The 16,443-nt window shown below is 36.7% G+C and overlaps 1 protein-coding gene and 1 pseudogene across 2 annotated transcripts in view; both read left to right on the top strand.

Moving 5' to 3' along the window:
• PGAP1 (post-GPI attachment to proteins inositol deacylase 1) overlaps positions 1-16,443 on the top strand; it is a 128,947-nt gene that overhangs the window by 6,607 nt on the left and 105,897 nt on the right. Inside the window, exons 1-3 of one of the 2 annotated variants that reach the window (XM_077154538.1) lie at positions 4,480-4,586; positions 5,487-5,660; positions 9,929-10,104. Coding sequence is in view for 1 of the 2 variants with exons in the window: in XM_077154537.1 (XP_077010652.1) it covers positions 4,433-4,586; positions 9,929-10,104 (330 nt within the window). In the remaining variant the exon portion in view is untranslated. Of the gene's footprint in view, positions 1-4,432; positions 4,587-5,486; positions 5,661-9,928; positions 10,105-16,443 lie in introns of those variants that run through there. The other variant, XM_077154537.1, reaches the window with a different exon arrangement.
• Positions 10,111-15,497, top strand: LOC143677912 (acyl-coenzyme A thioesterase 13 pseudogene; annotated as a pseudogene).

The following is a 16,443-nucleotide window of genomic DNA, read 5'->3' as shown; positions in this document are numbered from 1 at the left end:
GTTACTTTTTCTTTTTGTTTAATTTGTATTTAAAGAAATAAAATATTGTGTCATTTTCGTTTTTGAGGTATACTGTGTATAATCTTTACCTGAGACTAATTTGAGTGGAAGTTGAAGTATACATGTGTATTTGAGGAGATAACTGAAGTTACTAATATCTTAAATAATAAGCTCATAGTCTTTAAAGATATTTCTAGGATGTTATTGGCACAGATTGTTTATGGCAATATCTTCAGAGGGGTAGTTAGGAATATGTATGAAGGATTGAATTCTGTTTTTTAGAATAGTTAAATTTTTCAGTAGTCATTGACAATGTTTTCTGTTTTTGAAATTCATTCAGTAGTGAAAATTTTGTATCACATACTTGCGACATGTGCAACACTGCTCGATCATTAAATATATTGAAGTCTACTAAAATAAAATCTACTGTCCAATATAATTGGTTTCATTGTTAATTCTTTCTGTCCTTAAAAAAATAGGAGCAGGAGAAGAGTGTATACTTTATTAATGCTTTTATAGATGACTACTTTTGGGGGATTACAGTTAGACATTATATTATGTTGAAAAAATTGTATGTGAATTACTGGCTCATGTAGTATACAATAATGTGAATTGCAGAGTGGTTTGAGGCTTGCTGATAAAGCATGCATCCGGTCTCTGCTAAAACTGAAACAGGTACTAATTCATTGGAATGTTTGTGGGAGAAGAGTCTACATTTCTTGATCAAGCCATGGCTATAAAATTGGGGTTAGTTTGTTTATAAGCACATTATAGGTCAAAACATATTAACTTGAAAGGTCAGAAAGCTATGTTATAGAACAGACTTACTTTCCCTTGAATGATGTAACAGCTGGAATATGTAGCTGGACCTAAGTAAGAGGAGTATATTACAAAACAGTTTAAAGTTGGAAAAAAAATTGATTTGACAATGGAAAGCTTTTATCATTTCTAAGAATGGTTGATACGGATACTGAATTAAATGTATTTCCAATAATGTTAGCACTTAACTTACTGACATACACCAGTGCATTTCTGCAGTTGCCAGTGTAAAGCTGTGCTTTTCTGCATTTTGAGTAATTTGTGTTCTGGCTATTTTGAGTGATTTGTGTTCATTAGAAGTAGAGGTAGACCTACATGGTTCAAAATGTACATAATTCAAGACTGATTCTTATTAAGAATAAACTAAAAGTAGGACCTCTTTTGTATTTTTTTTTAACTTTTAAAAATGTATAGTCTAACATATATACATAGCAAAGAAATAAAAAACAATAGTTTTTGGAATAAAAATAAATAATAGGGGGAACAAATGTTAAAATAAATTCAGTTTGAAATGCTAGTGGTAAATGAAAGCGAGGGATAAGGGGTATGGTATGTATAGTCTTTTTTTTTTTCTCTGTTATCATTTTATTTCTTTTTCTGTTGTCTTTTTATTTCTTTTTCTAAATCGATGCAAATGTACTAAGAAATGATGAATATGCAACTATGTGATGATATTAAGAATTACTGATTGTATATGTAGAATGGAATGATATCTAAATGTTTTGTTTGTTAATTTTTTTTAATTAATAAAAAAAGTTAAAAAAAAAAAAACAGCTATAGTTTTCAAAGCACTCTTCAACAAGTGGTTACAGGACAGATCTCAGAGTTTGTTATGGGCTACCATACGATCCTCTCATATTTTTCATGCTAGCTGCTCCAGAATATAGCAGGCTAGAGGGCTTAAATTTTTTTTTATCATCACAGTAGACTTTTTTTGTGAAAAAACAGCATATATACAAAAACTATAAATTTCAAAGCACAGCACCACAATTAGTTGTAGAACATATTTCACACTTTTACATGGGTTACAATGTCACAATTTTAGGCTTTTACTTTTAGCTGCTCTAAAATATTGGAGACTAAAAGATATCAATTTAATGATTCAGCATTCATATTCATTTGTTAAATCCTCTCTTCACTGTATAAATCCACCATCACCTTTGATCTTTCCTTACCTCTCTTTAGGGTTGTTTGGGCTATGGCAATTCTAAATTTTTGATAATGGAAGAGTCTGTCACTAATATGGGGTAGGGAGATGGAACTATCTGATGTTCTGGAGAGGCTGGGCTAGGTGTCAGGACTTATCTGGACCAGGGACCCATCTGGAGGTTTTAGGTTTCTGGAAAGTTACTCTAGTGCCTGGAACCCTTATAGAATCTTACATATTACCCTAGGTGTTCTTTAGGATTGGCTGGAATGGTCCTGGTTGGGGGTTGGCAGGTTATGATAGGTCCCTCAATTTGAAGGACACTTTGTCTGGGTACAGAATTCTTGGCTGGAAGTCTTTCTCTTTCAGGATCTTAAATATATCATACCACTGCCTTCTCACCTCCAGGGTGCTAGCTGAGTTGTCTCAACTCAGACTTATTTGATTTCCCTTGTTTGTAGTAGATTGTTTTTCTCTTGCTGCTTTCAGGATTTTCTGCTTCTCTTCAACATTTGACAGACTGATTAGTGTGTGCCTTGGGGAAGGCTATTTGGATTTATTCTGTTTGGAGTTCTTTGGGCTTCTTTGACTTGTGTATGTCCTTTATGAGGGTTGGGAAGTTTTCCCCCATTATATCCTTGACTACTCTTCCTAGTCCTTTACTCCTCTCTTCACCTTCTGGGATACCAGTGATTTTATATTTGTGCGCTTTTTTTTTGTCTATCATTTCCCTGAGTTCCCATTCAGTTTTTTCCATCTTTTTTGCCATTTGCTGTTTTGAGTCCTTAAAGTCAATTATCCTGTCCTCCAAATCACTTATTCTTTCTTCCATCTCTTCAAATCTGGTGTTATGTGTCTCTGGTATGTTTTTTATTTGGTCAACAAAGTCTTTAATCTCTGTTGTATCTGCTATTTTTCTATTTGTTCTTTCAGTTTCCTCTTTATGCTCTTCTATTGCCTTCTTTTTTTTTTTTCAGAAACTCTTTTTTTTTTTTTTTACATGGGCAGGCACCGGGAATGGAACCCGGGTCCTCTGGCGTCACAGGCAAGCATTCCTACCTGCTGAGGCACCATGGCCCGCCCTTCTATTGCCTTCTTGATCTCCTTTATGTCATTTGCTATCCCACTTATTTTATTAAGTAGAGTTGTATGAACATCTTTGATTATTTGTTCCAATGCCTATGTCTGCTCTGTTGTTTTAATTTGGTCATTAGGCAGGGCTATATCTGTCTGCATTGTAATATGCTTAATGATCTTCTGCTGTCTTCGTGGCATGTAAATATCTTGATTGATTTACTTTGAGAGTTGATTTCTTTCAGTAGCCTAAGGCCTTGTGTTTGCAGAATGGTTATATAGCAGGGAGCAGGACCTGGGGTAAGCACTCAGTGCAGTGATTTGTTTCAGGACATGTATAGGCGCAGGTTGGGGATGTTACGCTGATGCTTGTGAACCTGGGCAAACAGTAGCCAGGGAGGATGTAGCTGTGCGGGTGTCCTGTCTGTGGGGCTTAAACCTGGTGTGCGCTAGTCTGAGGCACGGGGCCCTTTGTACGTATGCATAGAGCTGCGGTAGCATGTTGGCATCGTGCCTCCATGGATTGGAAGCAGATGTGACCTGGTTGCGCAGATCAGCACTTTCTCAGAGCTGGACAGTATGGCTGAGGGCCATGCGCATGCGCAGTTCTAGAACTGCTGTAAAGTGTGGTTTCCAGAGCTGAATGACGTGATTGGGGGCCTGTGCACATGCGTGGCCTGGGAGTGCCATAAACTGATGAGCAGAGCTGAGGTGGGGTAGAGTGAGACTGTGAGACTCCATGCACGGTGGGGGCAAGGGTAGCATAGATATGGAGTTTGGTACCCACTGCCTTTATGCATTGGCAACAGCTGCAGGGATCAGGGAGGGGGAGGTAATGCTCTGGAGGGGTGTAGGAGAGGTGGTTGGGCTGTACTTGGGGTAGATGTGTGGGGCAGGTACGTGCACTGGGGGCTGGTGGGGTGGGAGCTCCTGGAGAGCTGGAAATGGGAGTGGATGATGGGGTTTGGGTGTGTTGGGTGTGGGGTGAGTCCCTGGTCACGGGGCTGTGCTGGTGAGGGTAGCGTGCCCAAGGAACAGGGCCTGGCTTACTTCCTAGTCCTGGGTACCCATCCATGCTCTCCCGCAGGCTCTGCAATGCCACGCTTCCATGCCAGGCTCCAGGTTTCTGCCTCTCAGTTCCTTGGTTTCTGCGACTAAGACTGCCCTGGATGGTGCAGAAGTCTCTCCCGGGTCAGCTGCACTCCTGAATTGCCACCTCAGTCACCCTCCTGTCCCTTCTCTAACTTTTCCGTGGACTGTTTTGTGTTTTAAATGCAGTTTAATCATTAGTAATATTTTATTATGCCCTATTTTAAATTTGTACAAATCAGAATTGCATTGTATTGATAATACTGATTAAAGTGAAATTGCTGTGTTTTTTTTTTGCTATAGAAAATAGAACTTCCAAGGAAACTGGCAAAACGCTATCCTGCATATGAGTTATATCTTTATGGAGAAGGATCCTATGCTAAAGAACATAAAATGCTCCCTTTAACTGGGATTCCTGTTCTCTTTCTTCCAGGTAATGCTGGAAGTTATAAGCAAGGTAAGTCTTGGAAGTAAATTTTGAAAGCTATGAATTTCAATGAAAGAATTTATCAAATGCAAACTCTGTATTAAAGTACTGTATTAGTACTGCATACTGAGGGATACAAACATATGACATTTTCTCTGAGAGAAGGTATATGTGAGAACTATATAGAAAAAAATAGAAGACTAATTTGAAAAGACTGAAAAGAACAAAAGAAATAGAGCAGAATAAATGGATGATAGATATACTAAGGAATCCACAGGGGAAAGGAATTTATGTTGGAAGTAGAAGATATAGAGAATGAACCTGAAGCATTGCTTAGGGAGTTTAATCAGTAGCTTATGTTATTCTGAAAAAGAGAGGTGATTGTTTCTTTCAGAGCTATTTAAGTTAGAGAGTTCTAAGAACACAGTAAGGTGAGGGTAGGGAACTTAAATGTACAGATCCCAAATTAAATGTTGATTTAGGCGAAGGAGAAAAGGTTTATTTTGTCCAGAACCTAAATTTTCTGTAGCACGTAATCTCACTCAACCTGTCTAGAGAAATCATTAAAACAATCCAAACACAGGGAACCCAGAATAAGAATGAGAGTCTTTAATACTCTATAGGTTAATGTAATGCCTGGATATATCCCAGATTATGTTAAGCAGATAATCAAAAAGTATTGGTAAAGTCACTTGAAGGATGGGAGAAAAAATGTGGAACTATTAAACTTTACCAGTAGGGAAACCCCTGATACTATGTCAGACATTAGGGACACCCAGATCTGTAGGACAAGCCCTTGATCTTGAGGCTTGTTCTTGTGAAGCTTATGTATGTAGTGCAGAAGCTTAGCTTACCTATAGGTATACCTACAAGTCATTTCCAGAGGACCTCTTTTGTTGCTCAGATGTGGCCTCTCTCTCTCTCTCTAAGCCCAACTCTGCAAATAAAATCATTGTCCTCCCCATTACATGGGACATGACATCCAGGGGTGAATGTCTCCCTGGCGGTGTGGGAGATGACTCCCAGGGATGAGCCTGGCCCTGGCACCGTGGGATCAACAATGCCATCCTGACCAAAATGGAGAAAAGAAGAGTAACAAATAAGGTATCAGTGTCTGAGAGAGTTCAGATAGAGCCAAGAGGCTACTCTGGAGGTTATTCTTATACAAGCTTCAGTTAGACATTGCTACCTATCAGAGCTTGCCAAACCCCAACCAAAACCATTCCTACCAATTCTAAAGAACACCTAGGGTGTTATATAAGCTTCTACAAAGAACATCTAGGGTGTTATATAAGATGCAGTAGGGTAACTATTCAGAAACCTACAACCTCCAGATAGGTCCCTGGACCAGATGAATCCTGAAATGCAGAGGGACCAGCCTCTCCAGAACATCAACAAGTTCTATCCCACTGTCCTATATTATTGACGGCCTCTTCCAACATGTAAAAGCTTGACTGGGCATAGCCCAAATACCCCTGAAGAGTGAGAGAAAGATCAAAGGTGATGGTAAAGTTACACAGAGATGGTAGGGTTTAACAAATGAATGTATATGATTGTTGAATCGTTATATTGATATTTCTTTTAGTCTCCAGTATCTTAGAGTTGCTAGAAGGAAAAGCCTAAAATTGTGGAATTGTAACCCCATTCCAAACTCTGAAATCTGTTCTACAACTAATTGCTATGAAATTTGAAATTTATTGCTTTTTTGTATGTATGTTGTTTCTCACACACACACAAAATATGTTGATTGTGATGATTAAAAAAAAAAAAAAATTCCTTCTAGCCTCCAGTGTTCTGGAGCAGCTAGAAGGAAAAACCTGAGACGATGGAATGATAGTCCATGAAAGACTCTGGGATCTGTTCTGTAAGTACTTGTTTTAGTGTACTTTGAAAATTATTGCTTTTTTCTTTCTTTGCTTTGTATATATGTTATATTATACAATAAAAAAGTTTTTAAAAAATGTTGGTTTAGAGATATGCCATTTATTTCTATCATAATAACCAAGTAATCGAAAAGTAATTGAGTTTTCAGCTAAAATCTTTTTTTAAAGTGGTATATTCTTTTACATGAGAATGGAATTGTTTCAGCATTTAGTATAATTACTTATGTGCTTATTTATTCATTCAGCAATATTTATGGGGTTCCTACCATGAGCCATGCAATATTCTAGGTATTTAGGGATTTAAGGGGACAAAGATAGATAAAGTCCCTTCCCTCATCAAACTTTTATTCTTCTTAGGGAGCCAACCATCAGACATGTATGTTGGAAATGTTAAATGCTAGAAAGAAAAAATAAAATAGAGTAAGGGAATAGAGGGTGTTTAGTTTGCTAAAGCTGCTAGAATGCAATATACCAGAAATTGAATGGGTTTTAAAACACGAATTTATTAAGTTGCAAGTTTACAGTTCTAAGGCCATAGAAATGTCCGAACTAAGGCATCTAAATAAGCATACCATAACTCTGAAGAAAGTACTTATGATTATTGGGGTTCCTCTCTCAGCTGAGAAGGCACATGGTGATCTCTGCTTGTTTTCTCTACTGGCTTCTTCAAACAGTTTCCCTGGGGGCATTTTCTTCCTACATCTCCAAAGGTCTCTCTGGCTGTGTGAGCTCTGTAGCTGTTTCCAAAATGGTTCCCTCTTAAAGGACTCCAGTAAGCAACCCCACCTTGACTAGTAGAGCTACTTCTCTAAGGAAACCACCTAATCAAAAAAGTATCACCGACAATTGGAGGAGTCATATCTCGATGGACACAATAAAAAAGATCCCACTCTGCAATACTGAATTAGGGATTAAAGAATATGGCCTTGCTGGGATACACAACAGTTTCAAACAAGCACAGAGGGCAAACAGAGTTAGGAGGTAGCTAGTTTAGTTGAGGTGGTCAGTAAGGAAGAGATAGGATTTGAACAGAGCCTTGACTTAACTAGGAACTGAGGTATGTGGCTTTGGGGGGAGGGCCTAAGGAAGGAACATGCAGGGTGCATTCAAGGCCATTGTGACTGGAAAAAGTGAAAAGAGAAGTAAATATAGAAGTAACTGTGAGCTATATCATGTAAGCTGTGGGAAGGACTTTGAATTTTAAGTGTGATGGGAAACTGCTGAAAGTTTTGGGTAGAAAGTAATATAATTTGATATTTTTGTTAATTGTTTTGTGAAATATAACACATAGAAGTGCATAAAATTATAGATGTTCCATTAAAAATTATTGTAAAGTGAACACTCACATAAATACAACCCAGGTCAAAAGTAGATTTATAGTACATTGGAAACACACTGTGTACTTCTTCCTGATTAAAACTCCCTCTTTCTTTCTTGTGCTAACCCACAATCCTAACATAAAGGTAGTAATTTCCTTGACTTTCTTTATTGTTTTAGCTCCTACGTATACATCCTTAATATCATCTGGTTATTTTAGGCTATTTTTATACTTTGTAATTTAAATACAGTCATTTAGTATGTATTCTTTTGTATCTGGCTTCTTTCAATCAGCATTAAAACTGCATCCAAGTTGTTACATGAGCTATGATTATCCATTTTAATAATTCTGTTTTCTTCTTTTATATGAATTTATCCAGTCTGTCTTTGAACTTTCGGGTAATTTATAATTTTGTGCAATTATGAGTAGTGAGCATTCTTTTACGTGTATCTTGAAGCACATAAGCACATAATTCTAGAAGATTCACCTAGGAGTGAAATTCCATGTCACAGTTAATGTACACAGTACCTTTTAACTTTACTGGTTATGCTAATTTATATTATCAAGCAGTGCATTTTATTTCCCTTTATTACTCACATCTTCGACAGCATTGAAATCATCCAATTTTGAAATTTTAATCTGATCTGTGTGATTTACCTAAAAAAAAAAATCGCTCTGTCTCTGCTGTGTAGAGAATACTCCATAAAGGGGCATGGTTGGAAGCAGGAAAGATGTTCAACAGGGAAATGCAAATCAAAAGCACAATGTGATACTACTGCATCCCTGCTAGGATGGGTGTGATCAAAGAGACAGGTAGTAGCAAGTGTTGATGAGGATCTGGAGAAATTGGAACATTCATACATTGCCTCTGACAATGTGAAATGGTACAGCTACTTTGGAAAAGTTTGGCAGTTCTTCAGGATGTTAAAAAACCCCAACAATTCCACTCCTAACTAGTGGCCCAAGAAAAATGGAAACTTCCACACAAAAACTTCTCGAATATAAATGTTCATAGCAGGAGACTATTCATAATACCTAAAAGGTGAGGAAAAAAACATTAACTGATGAATGAATAAAAATAAATGTGATGTTTTCATACATTTTTGACAATAAAAAGGAATAAAGGACTGATACATGATACAGTATGGATGAACCTTGAAAATATTAAGTGGAAGAAACTAAACACAAAAGGCTAATTATTATATGAATCTGTATATGAAATGTCTAGAATAGGCAAATCCATAGAGACAGAAAATTGATTAGTGATGGGTGAAGGGGATAATGGGGATTGACTACTAATGATAAAAGATTTCTTTTTGAAATGAAAAAAATGCTCAGGAATTAGATAGTGATGATTGTTGGCAACCTTGTGAATATTCTAAAAACCATTGATTTGTACATTTACATAGTGAATAGGATAGAATGGGAATTACAATACATAGTTTATTTCAAAAGATGGGATGGGGAAGCAGAGGTGATTTTGCTAAAACAGACATTGCTATTTTTTGCTATTTAATGTAATCAGTTCACAATAAATCTATTAAAGAGTTTACAAAAAAAATAACAGAAACAACAATAAATAGAACAAGAGTTAAACAGGGAGACCAGTTAGAAAATTGGTAGAATAGTTCAGGCAAAAGATAATGGTACTTAGATTAAGAAGGTAGTGCTGGAAATGGTGAGAAGCTGTGAATGGGTAGAACATGGTAGGACTTACTGAATTTTGAGGTTGGATGTCATGTGTGAGAGCAATTAAGCATGAGTATCTAAATCAAGTGATGAACGCACATTTCTTACAGAAACCTTCTGTTTCTAAAATCCTCAGTAAGTGTGACGAAATTTCTATTTTTTGTTCTTGAAATATTTCTTGCCTTTCCTTTTAGCTTTTGTTGCCCCAACTGAAGGGCATACTGGTAGAATAAGAAAGACCTGTTTACTTTCTATGTATTTAATGTAAGTTAAAAAATAGAGTACACTAATTGTATGTAAGATATACTGCGCCAGGTTAGTTTATTCTTCTAAATTGGTAGGTACTATTAAAGGATATCACCCTGAGATTTGTTATTTATATTCAAGATGTGAGAGAAAATTTTGTATTGAGAGCCTCTGAAGCAAGAATAGATGAAGCTTTTAAAAAAAATTAATATGCCACTTTCCCTTTTCCTCTGCAGTTCGTTCTATTGGCTCTATAGCACTTAGAAAAGCAGAAGACATTGACTTCAAGTACCACTTTGACTTCTTTAGTGTGAACTTCAATGAAGAACTAGTGGCGTTGTATGGTGGAAGTCTTCAGAAGCAGACCAAGTTTGTGCATGAATGCATTAAGACAATTCTCAAACTCTACAAGGTAAGAGATAAGCCTGCAGATCAACTGTGGTATATCTGTTTAGCATTTTTTTTTTAAGGGTCTCCGTGTATTTTTTTTTAACTTTTTTATTGTATAATATAGTGTATATACAAAGCAAAGAAAGAAGAAAGCAAGAGTTTTCAAAGCACTCTTCAACCAGTAGTTACAGGACAGATCCCAAAGTTTGTCATGGGCTACCATACCATCCTCTCAGATTTTTCCTCCTAGCTGCTCCAGTCAGAGTATTTTAAATCATGGGTTTGTTTATATAAATGTTGAAGCAAAGATGGCGCAAAGTTTTTTGTGGAAGTGTGTTATTTTGAATTCAGTGATGGTTTTTGAAGTTTAAATTGAATTTACATTAAACCTTTCTTGTGGTGAATTTAGAGAAAAATTATAAACATATATAAATTGAGTGTGAAGCATAATTCCTAAAACTATTCGTATGGATTTCTGCTTTTAGTCATGACTAACTGCTACTCATACATATCTAAACAACTGTAAAACTGGTCAGGATATCTAAAGGAGGTATTTTCAGATGTTTGACAAATAGCAAAGGGCTCAGATCCCTGAAAGAAAAGAAACACATGAGCTGAGCTCATGTTTGCCCTGACTTTCTGCCTGGAAGCATTTTCCAGACCATGGGGCAGCTAAGTAGAGATTAAGCAGAGTACGTTGGTATCGCTGAGCTGAGGGAGGCAGAGATTGAAATCTGAATCTTCTGCAAGGACTAGATTTATGGGGCAGAGTATGAGAGAGAAGAGGACTAGGCAGAGAAATGAGCTCTAGAAATTTTCATTTGCAGTCTTTAAATGCTAAGCTGCATATGCAAAGACTGTGCACTCCTAGTGTGTCCACCTCAAATGCAAGATAATGGGGGAAATATATGCTCTTTAGAGAAATTTAAAAGAGCAGTAAAACAAACTAAAACTCATTCTGCACTGATAATTATACAATATCAGAGATAAAATATTTTCTGCTGGGGCAAAAAATATTTCCTGCTTGGCAGGCCACTGTGCAAGTCCTGGCAGAAAAACAGCTACTGGTGAATTGTGAGCTGAAATGAGATTTTCTCAAATAGGAAAGACCTATCTGAACACACTGGGCATTCAGTTGACCCCTGAAGGACATGATTTAGGAATAGGACTACTCTCTCCTTAAAGTAAGAACTGTTCTGTGATTCACCCTAACTGCTTAAAACACCCTCAAGAATATCAAGTAACGTTAAGGATTTAAAGTAAAAGATGTACATATCAGGGAAACAAATAAGGAATCGCAGGAAACTATAAAAGAAAACCAAAAGGAAAATCTGGGACTAAAATAATACATATCATGAATGAAAAATTTACTAGATTGGGAGGTGCAATGGTGGCTCAGTGGCAAGAATTCTCGCCTGCTGAACTGGAGACCTGGGTTCAATTCCCGGAGCCTGCCTATGCCCCCCAAAATAAAATAAAATAAAATAAAAATTTACTAATGGGCTTAAAGCTGATTGAATACTGCAGAGGGAGCGATCATTGAACTTGAAGACAGGACAGTAAAAACTATCCAAACTGAAGCACAGAGAATAAAAGTACAAAACAGATGGAGCCTCAAGGACCTCTGAGACAATATCTAGCAGTGTAACATACATATAATGGAACCCCAAAAGACAAGGAGGGAAGAATTGAGGAGGAAAAATGTTTGAAGAACTAGTGGCCTCAAAGTTTCCTATTTTGGTAAAAATTTTACCCACCAATCTAAGAAACTCAACAAATGCCAAATAGGATTGTATTAGGGTTCTCCAGAGAAACAGAATATTCTGAGATTTATTATAGAAACTAGCCCATGCATCTGTGGAAATTGGCAAGTCTGAAATCTGTAGGGCAGAGTACAGTTTGGAAACTTTGATAAAAGTTTCAACAAATTCACCAGAAGAAACTGGCTGGTTGTGTAGGGAGAGATTCTTCTTTCTAACTGTTAAAATCATCAGTTCTCCCTTTAAAGCCTTCAGCTGATTGGATGAGACTTTTCCCATTGCTGAAGGCAGTCTCTTTTGTTTATTGCAAATTTGATCAGCCATAGATACAATAAACTGATTAATGATTTAAATCCATGAAACACCCTCACATAGCAATCATGGTGCTTCCTTGACCAAACAACTGGGCACTACAACCTACCAAAGTTGACACATGAACTTAACCCTTATAAAGATAAATACAAATTAAATTGCTGAAAACCAAAGATAAGGCCAAAACCTTAAAAGCAGTCAGAAGAAAAATTGATTACTTCAGTGGTAAAACAATGAAAATTATTACTGATGTCTCATCAGAAGGAATGAAAGCCAAAAACTATAGAGCAATATCTGAAAGAAAAAAAAAACAAAAACAACTTAGACTTGTATATGTAGCAAAATATCTTTCAAAAATGAGGACAAAATAAAGATATTGTCGGAGTAACAAAAATTGGCAGATTCATCACAGCAGACCTGCACTAGAGAAATATTAATGAAAGTTCTTTGCACTGAAGGAAAATGGTGTCAGTTGAAATACCAGATCTCAAAAAAGTAAATGTCAGAAGCAATAACTGTAGGTAATAAAAAAAGATAGTTTTTTCTCCTTCTTTAAATTCTTTGAAAGATCATTGACTTACTTTGTGTCCTTGTTCTCTCACGAACTTCTGGGTTTTCCTGACTCTTCCGAGGTTCATTCTTGCCCAGGGCCCAGAAGCTGGTGAACTGCCCAAGATGAGCCTCTTGATACATAATCTGTGGGAGTTTATGAAGGCCATGTCCAATGTTCTCAGCTTTGACAGAGTTTTGGAAAAGTGACTCTTGTCTCTTCTGCATCTGGGAGAATGATTTGTGAAGTGAAAGTATAAGAAGAACATACCAACAAATATTTGGCACTCTCCATGGAGAGTTTGACAGCCACCCTACTAGATGATAGCCTGCTATGCACAGAAAGAGGAGCACCCAGAGTCAGTGTTGATATGCATATAATGTATATGTCACCTGCTAAAGTTGGAGAAGATATAGTGATTACAGTACATGTTTTGAAGGAAGGAAAAATACTTGACTTTGCCTCTGTAGATGCACCCAGCAAGGCTGCAGGAAAATTAATAGTACAAGGCCAACATACAAAACACTTGGAAAACTAAGGGAATAGCCGTCAGACCTAAAGAAACCCCAACAATGAACATTGTGTAAATCTGATTAATTTTTCAGAATAAATCAGCACAACCAGAGGTAATAGCCAGAAAATATTTCTTTGGGAAAAAGTATATAGAGACCAAGTTGCATGGGGTGGAAAAGGGATCTATTGATTGATTGATTGATTCATTCATTCATTGCAGCCCCTTCAGTTTATTTTTAAAGCCCCTTCAGTTTTTTTAAATCATGTGTACCTTACTTGAACAAAGAAATTCTTAACTAAAAATGTTCTGAAAAGTTTGCAGGTTAAGCAAAGAAGCTATGTGCCGCGGTCCAGCCGCAGCAGAGGGAACGGGCTTGAAGGTGTGGAGGGTCGTCGGTGCGAGAAGAACACCAAGAGACAGCTTAGACAATTTTTTTTCTGAGAAGAGTTGCTTAGATTTATTTTTGCTTAACTGATTTTATACCCTTATTCTTGGCAAGAAAACAGGTATCACAGGATCATGGTTGTGTCATGGCTTACATTTTAGGTAAAGTTACAGGTTCAGGGAAGCAAAGCGAAAAGTACACGTTCTGATTTTCTTAGGAACATTTACACAAGATTTCAATAGCAGCAAGATATTGGCTTAAACTGCAGACATTGTGTTTGCAGTTTTCTGAGTTTAGACTTTCTGTTTCTATTATTCTACAGGTGAGGCTATATGTCAAGACCTATTTTAATCTGGTTAAAGGTTAGCTTGTTTTGATTAAAAGGTTACATTGTTTATTTAGATTTTTTATTGTTTCATAGCAATGGACCGGTGCCGTGGTGGGGGAGATTGGGTGGTGATAGGTATCAGTTTTTCTAATTCTTTTATTTCCTCTTGAAGTTTTTGGACAGGTTCCCTGAACCAGGGGCAGCATGTTAAACTCCATTTTAACTGTGATTTTACTAACTGTTGTAAAAGATCTCGTTTTGTTTTAGGCCCCAAAAAGACACCAAGGGGGGCTTGCTCTTCTAAGTTTTTCTATAAATGATAAAGAGTTAAATCTAACATGCCTACCGTTGACATTTACAATTCTATGGCCATCTTCATTGTAAGCTCCTGTGTATGGTAATGGAGGGTCAGGGAATCTTTTCCTATTGACATTAGCTCCTTTAGGGGGTTCCCACCATTTGTCTCCAATTTTATATTTCATATTAGGTGGTCCTTGCGCGGTGGGAAGTAAATTTCTAGGATGGCTCAATGCAGGGTTTTTTAATTGTAATTGTTTACTCTCTATGGGGCACTTTTCTGTGACTTGTTCTAAAAGCACTTCTGCCTGCTGCATCTGCAGCATGACTTGCTTAATGGGGGCATCCCAACCTAATTTTTGCCAAACAGTCATTAAAGTTTTGCAATTTGTATCATTTTTTCCAGTTCTCAATACAAAATTTTTTGCTTTCTGATTCGTTTTGATATAATGCTTGGAGAACAACCAGCAACAAGAAACACACAATTAGTGTCGTTAATCCCAGTATTTTTCTATTACACCATTTTATGCCTCGTCCTCTTTTGGGGCATTGAAGGCCTTGCCACCGCCCTTCCTTCCAGGGAACTGTGTCAAACTGGGGAGGAAAAAGAGGACGCGGCAGCTATGAGGGGCACCTTCTGATAAGTTCCTTTAAAAGTAAAGTCCAATATTAAACTAAAGGAGAAACAGAAATTAATGCTTAATCCTTCCCAGCTCTAAAATGCCATGTTACATTCCATTTCTTTTAAAACCAAATTGTAAGAATATGAAACTTCAAAATAAATGAAACATACCCCATACTGGAAAATAAAATATATTGAGCCATGTAGCCTAAAATAGTCCTGAAGAAAGTTTGAGGGGTACACGGTTCAGTGTACACGGTAGTTCAGTGGGAGAATTCTCACCTACGAGGGAAGCCCAGGTTGAATTCCCAGCCCATGCACGCCAAAATACAGCCAACAAACAAATGGAAAAAAAAAATTCAACAAATGGTGCTGTAATAACATAATATTCATATGGAAAAAACAATGAAATGTGACTGCACAGCATACGCCCCCCCAAAAAAGGAAGTGTGAGGCACATCATCTTAATGATACAGAAAAAAGACCATATGTGCTGGCTTTTCTGTGAAAATTACAGGCCTGACACCTTTTATATTTAAGAGGGGAAAAGCATACTAATACCCCTTTTTCTAGTACCTAGAATAAAGCTAGGCAGATCTTGAATCTCCCAATCTAATCTATTAAAAAGACCATGTTCACCAATTGCTTAGTTCATTTCTCAAAGATCTCAGAGTTTTTCTCTCTGTGGCACTTTTTTGTTGTTGTTGTTTTTATTATTATTATTATTTTTAAATTTATTTATTAATTAAAAAAATTTAACAAATGAAATAAAACATTAACATAGATAATCAGTAATTCACAATATCATCACTTAGTTGCATATTCATCATTTCTTAGAACATTTGCATCCATTCAGAAAAAGAAATAAAAAAACAATAGAAAAAGAAATAAAACGAAAACAAACAAAAAAAGATTATACCTACCATACCTCTTACCTCTTTCTTTCACTGATCACTAGCATTTCAACCTAAATTTATTTTGACATTTGTTCCCCCTATTATTTATTTTTATTCCATATGTTCTACTCGTTGACAAGGTAGATAAAAGGAGCATCAGACACAAGGTTTTCACAATCACACAGTCACATTGTGAAAGCTATATCATTATAACATATATAAAAAGAAAACAGAAAAAATTTCATACATACCATACCCCCCACCCCTCCCCCTCACCGATCACCAGCTTTTCACTCTAAATTTATTTTAACATTTGTTCCCCCTATTATTCATCTTTATTCCATATGTTTTATTCATCTGTTGATAAGGTAGATAAAAGAAGCATCAGACAAGGTTTTCACATTCACACAGTCACATTGTGAAAGCTATATCATACAGTCATCTTCAAGAAACATGGCTACTGGAATGCAGTTCTACATTTTCAGGCAGTTCTCTCCAACCTCTCCATTACATCTTGAATAACAAGGTGATATCTATTCAATGCGTAAGAATAACCTCCAGGATAACCTTCCTAACTCTGTTAGGAATCTCTCAACCATTGACACTTTGTCTCATTTCACTCTTCCTCCTTTTGGTTGAGAAGGTTTTCTCAATCCTTTGATGCTGAGTTTCAGCTTATTCTAGGGTTTTTCTCAAT

Source organism: Tamandua tetradactyla, chromosome 3 (genome assembly GCF_023851605.1).
Source record: "Tamandua tetradactyla isolate mTamTet1 chromosome 3, mTamTet1.pri, whole genome shotgun sequence".
Classification (NCBI taxonomy): domain Eukaryota; kingdom Metazoa; phylum Chordata; class Mammalia; order Pilosa; family Myrmecophagidae; genus Tamandua; species Tamandua tetradactyla.
Note: the sequence above shows the minus strand (reverse complement) of the source record. Positions and strands in the feature narration are given on the sequence as shown.